The 14,538-nt window shown below is 41.7% G+C and overlaps 1 protein-coding gene across 1 annotated transcript in view; it reads right to left on the bottom strand.

The window, feature by feature from the left end:
* Positions 1-14,538, bottom strand: part of SYNE2 (spectrin repeat containing nuclear envelope protein 2) — a 159,082-nt gene that overhangs the window by 48,496 nt on the left and 96,048 nt on the right. The window contains exons 78-89 of the mRNA XM_071426258.1: positions 14,033-14,206; positions 13,419-13,550; positions 11,539-11,735; positions 11,201-11,333; positions 10,377-10,559; positions 9,802-9,948; positions 8,036-8,212; positions 6,685-6,840; positions 5,172-5,321; positions 2,628-2,804; positions 1,332-1,465; positions 668-872 (exon numbers count right to left, since the gene is read on the bottom strand). Coding sequence (XP_071282359.1) covers positions 668-872; positions 1,332-1,465; positions 2,628-2,804; positions 5,172-5,321; positions 6,685-6,840; positions 8,036-8,212; positions 9,802-9,948; positions 10,377-10,559; positions 11,201-11,333; positions 11,539-11,735; positions 13,419-13,550; positions 14,033-14,206 — 1,965 coding nt within the window. The remainder of the gene's footprint in view (positions 1-667; positions 873-1,331; positions 1,466-2,627; positions 2,805-5,171; positions 5,322-6,684; positions 6,841-8,035; positions 8,213-9,801; positions 9,949-10,376; positions 10,560-11,200; positions 11,334-11,538; positions 11,736-13,418; positions 13,551-14,032; positions 14,207-14,538) is intronic.

Genomic DNA, 14,538 nt, shown 5'->3' with positions numbered 1-14,538 from the left:
TCCAGTTCATGGCTAGAGATTCATAAAGCACAATGAATCACTGCTCTGTCCTGACATAAGGATTATTATATTTCTTTATCACAGTCTGAAGAAACCAAGAATGTCAGAACCTAATGACAGCTTTGCTGCCTGATAGAGTCCAATGTGCTGTGTGGTCTCAGCATCAGATCTCATTTGCCCAAAGTCAAAAGCATTTAGAGTAATCGAACTAGCTCAGGAATCTGAGAACTCATCACACCAGACCAGAACACAGCACCAAATCCAATTAAAAACAATTTGAAGGCTGTGGAAGAGTTCAGGATGATGATGTGCTCAGGAAAACTGCTCTTTTTTCCCTCAGCTATTGTTCTTGTAGATATTATTCCTCCTCCCCATAAGGTAAATAATTTTTCTTTCAGTGATTCCTTCCAACACAGGCCTGATCTTTTGTGTAGAGCAGGAAGTGGCAGAGATGGAATATGACTCCCTTCTGCTCTTTTCTCACCATATTTTGGTTTGGCTCTGGTTTGGTCTCTGGTCAAAGTGCTTAAAGAAAATACAAAGGTGCCTGTTCATGGAAGAAACCCACAGATTTTATCTTTTCCACTGACTGGATTGCTGGTATTCTTTTGCCTTGTTTCTCAAAAATAAATCTTGGTTTGTACTCAGCAGCAGAAACTTCGTGTACCTTCATCTCCTGTATCCTCTGCTCCAGGGTTTCTATGGAGTTCTCCTCAGGCAGGTGAGCATCCAAGAGCTGAGCACACTGCTGGCTGTACTGCTGTAACTTGGCTGCTGTCTCAGAGCACAGAGCCTCAAAGGGCTCCCAGAGCTGCAGAGCTGCCTGTGCTGCCCGCAGCTGATCTGTGATGTCTTCACTTACTGAGTTCCACCTGCCAAAATATCAAAAGATTAAGAGTGTTTTCCCAGTAGGTTCTCCTGCAGAATGTGATTTGGCATAGGATTCCTGAGGGAGCTGCTTTGCATCCACACCCATGTTCCTGAAAGCCACAGTTTGTGCTGTGGGACCCACCACATGAAAAGCATGCAGGTAAAAGGTACAAGAAATTCCCCATCCCTGGAAGTGTTCAAGGATGGATGGGGCTTGGAGAAATCTGGTCTGGTGGAAGGTGTCCCTTTTCATGGCAGGGGGGTTGAAACTGGATGATCTTTAAGGTCCTTTCCAACCCAAACCATTCCATGATTCTGTGACTCTACTCCTCACACAGATGCCCTTACACAGGTGAGATGCATTAGTATAGATTTGAAAATCTGACAGATGTTGAGTCCTGCCTCAAAAACTTGGGGTTTTTTTGAATTCTAATAACTGGGGTCTGATTTTGCAGGCTTACCTAGTGTGTGCCTCCATGCACTTCTGGTCAATAATCTCTGCAAAGGAGGGAGAACAGCTCTTCTTCAGGTTACTGGCAGCAGCCTGGAGCTTGGCCCAACTTTCTTCACTGCTCTCTGATTCATCTTGAAGAGCCTGCAGAATGGATTATTGCAATTAATTGTGGGGGATAAATGACCTAAGTGTAACTTCCCCTATAGATTAGTATGGATAGGGCAGCAATAATGCCATACTTCTGCAGCACAGATTAAAATGTTTGCAGAAAATGTAACACCAATTCTTAAAAATCAGGAAGCTAAGAAAGGTGAAATAGGAAAAAAAAAATTCAGGAGGCCTGTTTTGAACTGAGATAATTTATTGGCTGTTAAAGAAAAAGCTCATTTAGCAAACCCACACCTCTGAACTGAATAAATTCATTTGCTAGAAACCAAAAGTGCTTTTATTTTAAGCCACTGTTTCTACTGGCAGTAAAGCTGGCTTGATATCTCCTGCCCTCAGCTGCAAGCTCCCTCTCCTGATACAGCCATTACAGCATATTTGTGAACTGCTCCAGGTTAAAAGTAAACATGATTGAAGGAAGGAGGTGAGAAGGTGCCCAGTTCCTTTTATTTATAACATGAGCCCAGGTGAGGGTGGGAAGCACTTGTGCAGGGTTTACTGCCAAGAGTCCCATACCCAGCACTCACAGCCTCAGTCTGTCCTGCACCACTTCTGATACAACTCCATAAAACCCCAATTCAGGCCTTGTTTACAGGAAAAGAGGCAGTGCTTGCACAGCCTTTCAACACTCATTTAGAGCCAGGAAAGGGGATTTTAGCCAGAGCTGTGAAATGCCCAGACCCAGGGCCAGCCTAACAGCCTAATCCAGATGCTCCACTTGGACTCTGTAACAGCCAAGCAGAGCAGCAGGAGGATCCAGAGCATTTATGTCTGGCATTCTGACTCATTCAGAGGCTGTGCAGGAGACTCCAGCTCTCTGGAGGGTGACAGAAGAGTTGGACTGGTGCTGGAGCAAGCAGAAATGCCAGGCTCAGCATCAATACAAGGTGCAAGGGAGGAAAAGACTTGGTGGGCTTTTTTCTTGAACCTTGTACCTAAACTGCACTCAAGTTGAACTTATGCACTACATAAAATAAGAAGTCTAAGTGCCTCTGGAGATAAAAAATAGCAATATTGCACTAACTTCAGTGTCATTATAAGAAAGACAAAGTTGCTCAGATAATTTTTTTGTCTTTTTTTCAATGGAGTTTGTTTGCCTAAAGGGAAAGAAGAAAGTACAGAAATAAGACAACTTTACCTGGAGAGTTTTGACCTGTTTTTTCAAAGCTTCCAATGAAGCTTCTTCCTCAGAAGGTTTGCACTGGTCTATGCAGTACAAATATCTTGTTGTCATCAAGCTGACTTCTGCATAAATTTCATCATATGCTCTCCACTGCTCCAGTATTGACTCCATTGAGGCCTTCAGCTGTGCAACCTGCAGACAAACCATTTTTGTTAATATTTCTTGGGTAGTCCTGACATATAAATCACCTTTAAATTGACTTAGAAATCTAAACTCAATGCTCAATCCATGACAATCCACAAGAAGTTGGAGTATTTTACTATACTTTTTGTAAGGAATTATGCAGACTTCAAAAACCGTATCTAGAGTGAAGCATAAGAATTTGCTGGAAATCAAAATTTCACTGGAGGTCAAGGTGGCAGTATTCTGTCAGAATGCCCCAGGAAGTACTGAAATAATGAACTGCTTATTTCTTCCTGCCAAAATCAACCTGAAGTGAGAGGAAGTTGAAAGCCTTAATCTTCTTAGGAAGCAGATAGTTTGATCCAGAGATCAAGTTTCCTTTCAAGGACAATTTGAACAGAAATTGGTTTGCATGGAAGAAGCCACTACTGCAATACTCTGAGAGCTGTAATCCCTCTTATGCCATTGTGCTCTAATAATGCAGGCCCACCTGGACCCCAGGCTAGCAAGTTCAGGATTTTCATACAAAATTAAATGACTGATATTCCCTTTATTTTCTGTCCCTTTCATTAATGATGGATATCCCCTTTATTTTCTGTCTCTTTCATTATTACAGTTGTCTAATCTACAAGGGGCAGGCATGGCTTCCATTTGCCAGAGGCTCCTAGACACTGCCAACACAAAACCACAATCCTCCTTCCATCATTTTTATCCTTCTGTTTCAGGGAAGTACATAAGGCATGTCCTGGGTTAGACAGAACATTCACCTAGTTCAATACCTGTTTTGAGTCATGCTTGGAGAAAAGCATAAAAACCAGGCAGACATACAACCACATCTCCATGAGACCTGACAAAAGCCAGATGCCAGATTTTGGTTCTGACTATGCAGGCACAAAATGGAAGATGAAAAAATGTTCACGCCGTAGTTCACCCTAAATACACTGCATAGATAATTTTATCCTGGTACCCGAGTTTTAGGCACATACAGGCTGGTGGATTAATCATCCCTATTCTCTTTTGAATCATGGTACAAGTGGGAGGAATCTCTAATTGCTTTTTGTAGCCTGTAGCTAATTACTGCCCACACAAGGAAGATGGAAAGGCATCGTTCCCGGGAAATGTCTCAGGGCCCCAGACTCACAGGCTTGAGCTCAACCCACGGACAATTTAATCAAGGTATTCCATCTCCTTAGCCCTGTATTAGAAATCTCTGCCTGGCTCTGATGTGAGCAGTCACCCGTGGGAAGGAACCTGCACTTGCTCTTTCACTGCACACACAGAGAGCTCAGCCCCAAGAACAACCTGCAGTTTGCAACTTCGGTACTTTAGTCATAAAATCCCCAAAATTGACATGACCCACAGCGACTGTAAGAAGAGAAAAAGCACCAGGCTGTCTGTCAATCCTGCCAATTTCTACCCCCAGCTACACATCAGAAGGAAAAGCTTTCATCATGTACATAAACATAAATTTTCCTGCTTTCTTGGTAAGAAACAGTCACATCCTTTCTGCTGAAACCTAAACCAAGAAGCAGCAGATCAATACTGGATCAACATCTCCTGTGGAAGAGTTCAAGCAAAAGGGTTCAGCTTTCACAAAGTTCTGAGGGAAAAAAGCAAGGAATCTGTAATAAAAAGTGTAAAAGCAATCTTAACTAGAAACACTACTACTCCATCATGTATAATTCTCTACAGTATGTGGTTATTTATTATCACAGATTCAAATCTTTAAATGTGTTCGTTATTATCTCTCCTGCACCTATGAATTACATCCACATTAAAAAAAAGATCAGCTCCAATTATAAAGATATTGTGACTATAAATACAAACTGCTGGGGAGTCAGTTTGCATGGGAAACCCATCTGCCAAGCTCTCCTTGAAGCAACTGGAAACTACACAGGATTTGATGATGGCAAAAGCCACCCTGGTGTGTGGATGAAAGAGTAACAGGGAGGTGGAAAAGCTGCAGTGAGAACAGGGCCAGAGTAGGCAGCTTCCACCAGTTGCACTACAAAAGAGAAAGAACTGAGTATGAAAGAGAAGGAGATGCAGTAAGAAAGTTTAAGGTTTCTATTTGCAGCTTGACAGAAAAATAGCAGAGCTCTTTCTCTATTTTCTTAAGCTGCAGATGGGGATCTGTTCCTCCTCCTCTTGTACCCAAACTGCTTCAAAATCAGACTAATTTTTCTCTCTCAACTTTGGAAATACATTAATTCACCTTACAGTAAAGACTTAAAATTGGAATTCTTAGGAAGGTAAAGAGTAAGGAATACTTTGCATCTTTTTTGTACCAGCTCCTGCCATCCCATGAAGAAGATTAATGACATTGGTAGTCAGAACATGCAGTGCAGGAAACCTGAACACAAGCAAGGCTTTTACCTGGTTTACAATGCTGTCCTTCATTTCACACAGCTCAGCTATCCTCAGAGACTGAGCTTCTGGGGTTTGTTCTGCACTACCATTTGAAGCCAAACTCTGTTTGAGCTCATCAAGAGTTTTGGATTTAGCCGTGAGTTGATTTTCTAGCTCCTAATAATGGAAAAAAGAAGATAAGCAAGATCTTTTAATGAGATCATAAAAAAAAAAAAAACTTCTGTGTGAGGAGCTTAGGTAAACATTCCTACTTTAAAATCAATTTTGTGCAATTCTTCAGTCATGCAAAGGTAAGACAGGAACTGGTTTTGCAATGAGCGAGTCCCTGACATCCTAACAACTTCTGGAAAGTTATTTTCAGTTTGTCCCTTCCCTCAGAGGGACCTCCATGGCAGAAATTCCACTGAAATCAACTCCAGTGAAATCAAGTGAGAACAATCTCCTATGTATGGAGATACCTGGGACTCCTTCCCCAGCACAACCAGCAAGATTATGAGAGACTTGATATGCTGGGGAAAGTTCAGCAGGGGGCTCTTTACAATGTGAGGAACTATCCATACCCACAATGGGCCACAACATTTTCCTATAATGCTACACTTTAAACTATGACTTTTTTCACTTCTCATTCATTGTCCCCAAAACATTTTTGAATTTGGACCTCATTTTTATTGACCAAATGAATTTTAATGAAACATTTTAGCCACCTGTATCCTAGCAGTGTGTGTTGCTCTGAGCAGGGGAGTGTTTAGACCAAGCTACCCTTGTGCCTTTCTTTTATTCTGGCCCCTCCACACATTTCAGAGATGCAAGTAACTCAGTGTGTAACAGAGCACTCCAGACAATAAAAGCAGCCTACTACAAGAGAGAGATGTAACCATGGCAATGAAAGAACAAATATTCTGTGTTAAAAAATAGAGAGGGAACACTGTACTGAATGAAAACAGCAGACTGTCAGAGTAACAGGAACCAGTTACTAGCTGGCTGCCACCTGTATTAATTTTGAGGGATCTGATGCCTAGAAAAATATAACAAAGGACACTCAGATCCTTGAGGCTGCTGCAGAGAGACTACACTACAGTCTAGGGCAGAAGTAGAGAGGGTTGCTATTTGTCCAAATGGGACTGAATAGTTTCCATGACACTTCCATCACAGAGCTCTTCAAACTAATGGAATTCATAATTTCTGCCATGGCTCTGCTGAACTGAGAACTACTTCTATTGGAAGTATCTCAGAATACAATATTGCTGCACAATACTCCAAATACCACAAAGCAACAGCAGATGCATCTTCAATTGGTGGAAAAAAACCACAGAATAGCCACTCACATTAAAAATGGTTCTGGCTCTTTATCACCTGAATGCAACATGGTTTAATTAAAATGACACTGGAGAATTCTTCTGGGAAATGGCAACTTCCTTCACATTTCTTTCTGTTAAAATCTGTGCAGTTCCTTAGTCTGGATTCAGCAAGGTGGGCTAAATAGGGCTTTTACAGTAACACCACTCATGTCATGCTTTACCTTGCAATCATCTAAGGTGTTCTGTGCAGAGATCAGGCTTGCTGGGGTCTGTAAGGATCTCAGTCGGTCACTCTGAGCTTCCAGCCAGTTGTGCAGAGTCTGGGCTTTGTTCTCATTCTCAGTAATATCCTCCAAAATGTGTTCCAGGTCTTGTATCTGAAAGTTACGGAAATGTTTTAACTTACTTAAACCTCCAAGTGGGCAGAAACAGGGCTTTGCCTTCCATGACAAAATTAGACATTACAAAATCCATACTGAAAATACTCTTTAGAGAAAATACTTTGAAAGAAAAACCTAAAATGTTTTGCAGGTTCTTTAGCATCTGACCTTTTCCTTTGGAAGAAACAAGGCAGTGTGTGCTCTGGAGCTGGGAGACCTGACAAGTTGGGGGACCCTGGGCTATGTGGACACATTCCTATGGAGTCTGAAAAATCTCATTCTCACTAAAACCCACCAACAAAGCTACTAATAAGAAAGGGACCTCAAGTTTCCTATCTTCAGTCTTGGCTCTGAAGATCCATTAAATCCTAGAATTGAATTTCATGAAAATGGTAGAGAAGATAACCTTTTCCCCAACAAAACTGAAATTTCATCATGGGAATTTTTAATGTACGGGAAATAGAATTTCCACTTAAAAATGTTTCTGGAAGACTTTCTGAACTAAAAAACATTGGCAATTTTTCATCTGACCAGAAGTCTTTGTGTCTGGATTCAGAACAGCCAGCTTCCCCCAAAGCTGTATAAATTGAGACACAGAGATGAAAGAGAAATGTGTTGGTAGAGGGATTCATTCCAGCAGCCTCATGGTTGCATTTTGGGATTCTAAGCTCCCCCACATCTTTTCCATATCATGAGTCACACCAGCTTTTCTGGGCATTGAGGCACATATGCAGCAGCATCTAATTCTGGATGCATGGATTATTTCTAGCCTCACTAGAATAGAATAATTCTGAGGCACTTCCTGAAACAGATTTTCTCCAGAGAAACAAGACTATGTGCTGATAGGAAAATTCTGCATGTATACTGACTCCATCAGCTGCTGACCTTCAAAGCACTGCATTGGGAAAACATTTAACTACTGCAGGAGGAGGACACTGACAGAGGAACCCATTTCCAGTGACCCAGGAGGGCTGGAGCAGGGCTGGGAATCCCTGCTGTGCCTTGTCCAGGGGGTTCATATGTCTCCATCTGAACGTAGCTGTCAACGCCACTTACTTAATAATCACTGTTTGCACAAATCCAACTGCTACAACAGGAAAACTGCTGGTAGCTTGACATATCCCTAATACAGAGCAGTGGCACAGGCAAAACCAGAGCTGTAAGAGAGAAAGCCATGGGAACTCAATCCAACCTTTCTGTTGAGGGCTGCCTGCAGGCGGTGCCACCGCAGGTTCATCTCACCCAGGCACTCGGCAAACTCTGTCCTTTCGTAGCGCTTGCTCTCCACGTCACAGGTGCTCATCTGCAGCAGGGACTGGTTAACAAAATCTACCATCCACTGCTTAAAGTTCATTTCCATCATGTATTCCTGCAGGGGAAAAAAGAGAAAGAACAAAAATATAAACCAATCAGTTCTGTGGTTTTAATCAGAGTGGTTCCAATGATGCTTCAAGGTGTGGGAGTGGGTCATTGATGGCTTTGTTTGAATCATGACCTGAAAGAGACTTGTCTGTAGGAATAATTCTCAAATTTTACCATTCTGTATTTGTGTAGCTGTTTCCATCCACTGAAATTTCTGCAGAAAATCTCTATCATTACGTGGTTAGTTCAAAGTAAAAACAGGCTAGAGATGGAGCAGGGAATAAAACCCAGGGGTGCCAGACCCTGTACTTAATCCACTGGACAAAACCATCACACTGCCATGGGCCCAGATTAGGCCAAGACCAAGGCTTTCCCACACTCCTGCAACTCACAGGAAAATGAAGTATGAGATTCTACTCTTTTTAACAAAACGTCTGATATCAGAATAAAATATCAGAATATCTGGGAGGAAAAAGTGTCCTCCAGCATCAGCATCTCTTGCGCAGAGAGCGAAGTGAGAAACTACATGCAAAGTGAAAACATAAGGGAATGTCTTTTTATTTCAGAGGGTATCAGAAGAGAGCAGGAAAGGCTCCGTATTTATCCAGTAGTGCTCAGAAAAGTCACCAGGGAAAAGTCACCACAGTAGCCACAGCTGCTTCCCTCTGGGAATTTGTGACCATCATCCCAGCTTTCTTCTCAGCACACACAACCCCACCTTGCTGACAAGTGCAAAAGATACACCTACAAACCCACCTCTAAATATCCAAAGTGTTAAGAACAGCACCTCACCTACATGTCCCAACTGCCAAATCCAACTGATAGAGACCAAAATGTTATCTATGTGCTATACCAAGGCACTTGGAAAGAAATGTTTGCATTGGCACTTGCCTTACAAGCAGCACCAAAGTGGCTGCAGCTGCAGACTGAGAATTGTCAGCCTGTCTGAGCCCAGAGAAGGGGCAGAGGTAAACAGGGCTCTGTGGGGATTCATGCCCTGAGGCTGGGCTCCCTGGCATCCCTGGAGTACACAGCATGAGTCCTCCCTGTGGCTGGAGCAATCAGCATCTGCCACTCATGATCTGACATCTGAACAGTGCCAAGAGTCTGCTGCAGCCTCTCTCTCTCCCTGCAGGGATGTTCATCTTGTCCCTCTTTCCTAGCAGGTGATTTCTTTTGATGACCCATAATATTCAAACCCCCTGTTCCCTAGATAAATGGATTCAGGTTATGGAGCTCCATTAGGGTATTCCTTGTTAAAAAGACAGACTAGAACACAGCACAAACACAGAGTCTGTCCTCCTAAGGAAGGAAAGCTTTCCTGCCCATCACATTTTACCATCTAAATGCAAGAGAGAGAACAGATGAGACAGATGGGACAGCATGAGAAAAGGAGATTACAGCCCAGCAGGCAGTAGCTGTATTGCAGAACAGGCAGTGGTTTGTGTGTCATGGAAGCATAAGGTTGTGTAAAGGAGGATACAGCACGTTTCAGACTGAGGAACCCTCTTGAGAGCAAGGGGAAGGGTATGACAGTGCCTGTAGGCTGCTTCCATCCTTTTCACAGCAGGCCTGGACTCACAGTTTCCCATTTACCTTGTACTTCTGAAGGAGGGTCTTGACCTGGGCAGCACTGCCTTGTGACTTTAATGGCTCCTCACGTTCCTGCTGCTGTTCCACATGGTCCAGCCAGGCCATTAGTTCAGCAATAGCTTCTCGTGATGAAAGCTTTTCCATCTGAAGCTGAAGTAAAGCATATCATGAATCCTCTACACTCTACTTGTTAGAAATACCAAGGAAAATGGCATTTCTATTTTTAGAAAGGCTCAGGCACTATAATCGCATTATTGGGGCATGAACTTGAAAGTGAGCTCCAGAGAGGCAAATGACTTCAGTTCTAGAATTCATGAATCTGAAATAAAATTCTTTTTAATTTTGAGTAATTCTTTCTAATTTTAAGTAACAGGCTTCCATGCAAAATCATAAAGATAATGAATATATGTAAAACAGCCCAGGAAGAACACAGTAATATTAAACTGCAGTACAATATTGGGCTTATTCTGAAAGCATGGCACAGCTAATTCAGAAAAAGTCAACTGAATTCTAGCAGCAGCATTTTAACATAATTATTTAGCTTGAACTGAGAGATGGCAGCAGAGTTTCTCACTCACCTGGTGAAGCTTTTCTTGGATGGCTGGGAGCTGTGTAATCAGTTCTCCCCATTTTTGCTCAAATTTTGCCAAGGATGACCTAAGTGCTGCAGTATCAGCTTGCTTCACGTGGAGGAGCTGGCTGGCAGTGCTCACCACTGATGACTTCAGGGAAGATTTTTCATCAACTTCCTTAGAAAATGTCTGAGGTGCACAGGAAAAATTTAAGAGAGGGTAAATATATATATATATCTATTGAAATGAAGACAAGCCATATTTTCACAGGATGAAATGCCTCAACAAAAAGATTTTATCAAGATAGCAAAGACCAGAAAATCTAAACATGTTTTGGCAGATAAATCATTTTTTTGCCCACCTTGATATACAATGCTGAATGCCACCTTTTGTTCCCAGAGCAATTGAGATTATCCTGATCCCCACTTCACACAGAGGTTCAGGGAGCAACCCCATTCCTCAGACCTCTGGCCAGCTCACATCTACCAGCCAACCTTCATGAGCCTTTTCCTTCCCCCTCTGCACTGTTGCTTCTGTCTGGCCTCACGCTGGGGCTGAACCTCCTGGCTAGCCATCCAAGGGGAGCAGGCAAAGACATGAAATGTAATTCAGCATGTTCCTCTTTCCTGACTTTGGCTGACCACCTTCACTCCTGTACCCTGAGCCCACACTCCAGGGTCAGCTGTTGAGTGGCTTTGGGGCACACAGCCACTCAGTGCTGATTATGTGGGTGGCTCAAGGGCACAGCAAACAAAAACAACCTCTCAAAAGGGTCATTTTCACCAGAATTCACAATGTCTTATCTAAAGCTGGAAGCAGAAATGACTTACAAACAAACTGCTGATGTTGTCCCTGATGGTGGCAAGATCTTGTGACACATTGAGAGACTGCTCCTTCCAAAAATTCATTCTCTGCTGAGCAGAATCCAACCATTTCATCAATTCCTCTGAGTCTCTGTTGTAGCTACAGGAGGAAACAAAACACAGAAACACATTTCTAGCTGAGGCTGGGATACATTTCTCACCCTCTAAGTTGTCTTCTCTGTGCTATTCTGGCACCTCTGCTGCTGCATAACCCTGCAGAAGCATGGCTTCAGCTGACATCTATAAAAAAATCACAAACTAATGTCTAGCTCATACTTCAAACTGTTTTGATGTGTTGGACCCACCTGACCAGGAGTTTCAGTAATGTTTGAAGTCGGTGTAGTTCATGGCCAACTTTTTTGGTTAAAGACAGCCACTGCTCTTCCAGCTTCCCAATCTGGCTTCTTATTTCGGGACAGTTCACAGCAGTCAGCAATTTCTTCCCTTCCTTCACCATCTGGTACAGCCTGGCATGCTTTTCATCAACACTGCTTTTGATTTTCTGTCAGAATATGGGAAGTTTGCAAAACAGGAACATTTTAAAGACACAAAACACAACTAGAAGAACACATATCACTTGTTCTAACTTCTTAATCATTTCCTCTGTAATGTATTTTATTTTCCAAATGACAGGAATCTGAAATTCATTACATGCAAAAGTGACACAGGTTTTTGTGGGCTTGTTTGTTTTTTGTTTGGTTGGTTCCTCTGGGTAGGTCAAGACAAATCTCAACATACTTTTATGCATTATCAGAATGATTGTGTTATGGTTTGATGGATTTTTCTGACACCTGAAGACCTCAGGCAATGGACAAACACTCTCTATCAGATCTGGCTGCACTGTCCAAACATATGACTGCTCCCACCATAAAATTGTCTTCCCAGGCTCCTCAAAGTTATTGTTCCTCCTTCAGGCTCTATCCTATTTTTTAAAAATGTTACCACTGTTTTGAAGGAAACAGCTGGGATAATTATTGAATAATGGTGGCAGGGAGAAATGAAGAGTGGACAATGAAGTCGTTAAGTAGAAAACAAAGGTCTGGGGGTATTTCTGTCACAGGAATTAAGCCCTAGAGAATTTAATTCTGCTCTGTTTTTGAAACTGTGAAGCTCCACAGTTTCACCCTGCACAAAACATCTTCTAAAGCTTTATGGCTTTATTTCTGAAGTCTTTAAAGACAAACAAAGACTTAAGAGTGAAGAGCTAGTGAAGAATATAAAAAGCCAAGGAAAACCAGGCAACTTCACATCAATGGCTGTGCAAATTTTGCATTTCTCTTGTCTCAGTGCAACAGGAATCAAAAGCACCAGAAGGCCACTATGACTGTAAACATCTGCAGTTGATTTATTACAAAGGCTTTACTGTAGCTCAGATTTTCCTGGGAATGTCCAGTGATGTCTTTCCTGCAGTCAACTAGATTAAATCATTATAGCACTTTTTCCCTTTATTAAACTTGTTAATCATTTATTGAACACTCATTAATTTGCTTTTTTTAAACACTTATTAATTTAAAAAATTGTAACAGAGGATGTCCTCTGAAAACTGAGAAAGGTCACACCTGTGAGGAATGCAGAGCACTCTCTGAAAATACATCACTGAGGTTACTTCAAACCTTTCTTCTTAATTTTATAAAACAACCATAAATGCTTTCATATCCTTATATTTAAATGTGCTTAAAACATTGATAAAATATTTTCAGCTGGAGCTGAGATTGTAAATAAAGATGTAGCTCTGTCATCAGAGATGCAGCTGCAACCAGTGTTACAGTAAGAGTTCAAATATTTGGTATTTCCAGATATTTGAAAGCACTAAGTTGATTGTCCTTTTCCACAGGTTTTACACTGTGGCATGAAAACAATTTCTGAATTACAGAGAAGTGGCACTTGCTGTCCTTGGGATCCATGGAGCCTGCACAACACCCATCTTACCTGAAATACTTTCCTTTGAAGACTGAGTTATGAAGTAGTTATAGTCATTACTCCCACTAAAATACATTTGTAGCCCCCTGGCTGAAATTAGCAGCCCAATCTTCCCCTACTTTTAAAAGTCAGTTTTGAGCTTGCATCCACACACAGCTGAGGAGATGAGGCAGTGCCCTGCAAATCATCTCCTCATATACTAATTAAATATTTTTTGCCAGTTCTACTGATGCCTAAAGAAGAGCAGTGACAAACACATAAATACCTCTAGAAGTGCAATCCTTTCCATTAATCTTTCTTCAGTTTCTTCAACCAAACTGACAGAAGGCAAAGCAGAGGCAAGTGCTTCTAACTCCTTATTGAAAACCAGGCATTCCTCATCAAATACCACCCAATCCTAAAAAATACATTGAATTGTTAACACAGCACACATCCATTTGTATTTTAATGCACCAGAGTCAGGCCTTAATGCCTTCTAAAACATCAGCAGCTCTTGCTTTAATGAAACATAACACAAAAATAAGTGAATAATATGTAAATATCAAAGTGAGACATGATTTCACCTAAGATGAATTAATTATGCATTCTCCAAAATCTTTAAGGATTCTTATTTTTAAGTGGTGTAGGCAATTTTTTATTCTCTAGGGATGCTCTGAGGTTATTGGTTAAATTTTTTAGGTTTTATTTTAAAGTGGTGCTGGTATTTTTTCCCTTTCTTTTTTTGCTTATTTTTTGCCTTTTTTTTTACTGTTGCTGTCCAGTGGAATCAGAAAAGGACAACTACTAGCCAAAGAATCACTGGTAGGACAAGAGCTGCCCCAGATGCACCTTTTCTCCTTCCCTCTAGGTTTTACTCTTGAGTGTCTTTTGATTTATTACCTTTAGCAGGCTCTCTAAGTGTATACCATACTGGCAGGCCTTCTGCTCCAGCAGTTTGACCTCATTCACCAGCTCTCTCCAGAATTCCTCTCTCTTTTGCAGGACAGAAGGACTCACTCTCTTGGAAAACGCTTCCATGTAAGCCATACGTGTCATGAGGTTGTGGAAAAAATCCTGTAAAAAAACCCCAAGTTTCAGCTTGCTCTCTAAGAGAGATCACACTCCCACAGCAGGAGTTCTAAGGCTTAAGTAGTAGGCAGGACACAGTAATCCTTTGGGATAACTATAAGAAAAACGTGTTTTCCTTACACAGCTATGTGTTCTGAGGCAAGCAGAAATAGCAATTTATCACCAAAACTGGTACTATTCTGGTCTACTGAAAAACTTGTCTTTGTTTTCTGCACATACACCAGTCCCTCCCCTTTGCTATGAGCCAGTCACTCTCCTCCACTACACTGGAGAGAAACCAGACCCAGAACACAGTTCTCCTTGCTATGCTGACCTGA

This window comes from Agelaius tricolor, unplaced genomic scaffold (assembly GCF_023055355.1).
Source record: "Agelaius tricolor isolate 1412-34295 unplaced genomic scaffold, bAgeTri1.0.p SCAF_5, whole genome shotgun sequence".
Classification (NCBI taxonomy): Eukaryota; Metazoa; Chordata; class Aves; order Passeriformes; family Icteridae; genus Agelaius; species Agelaius tricolor.
Note: the sequence above shows the minus strand (reverse complement) of the source record. Positions and strands in the feature narration are given on the sequence as shown.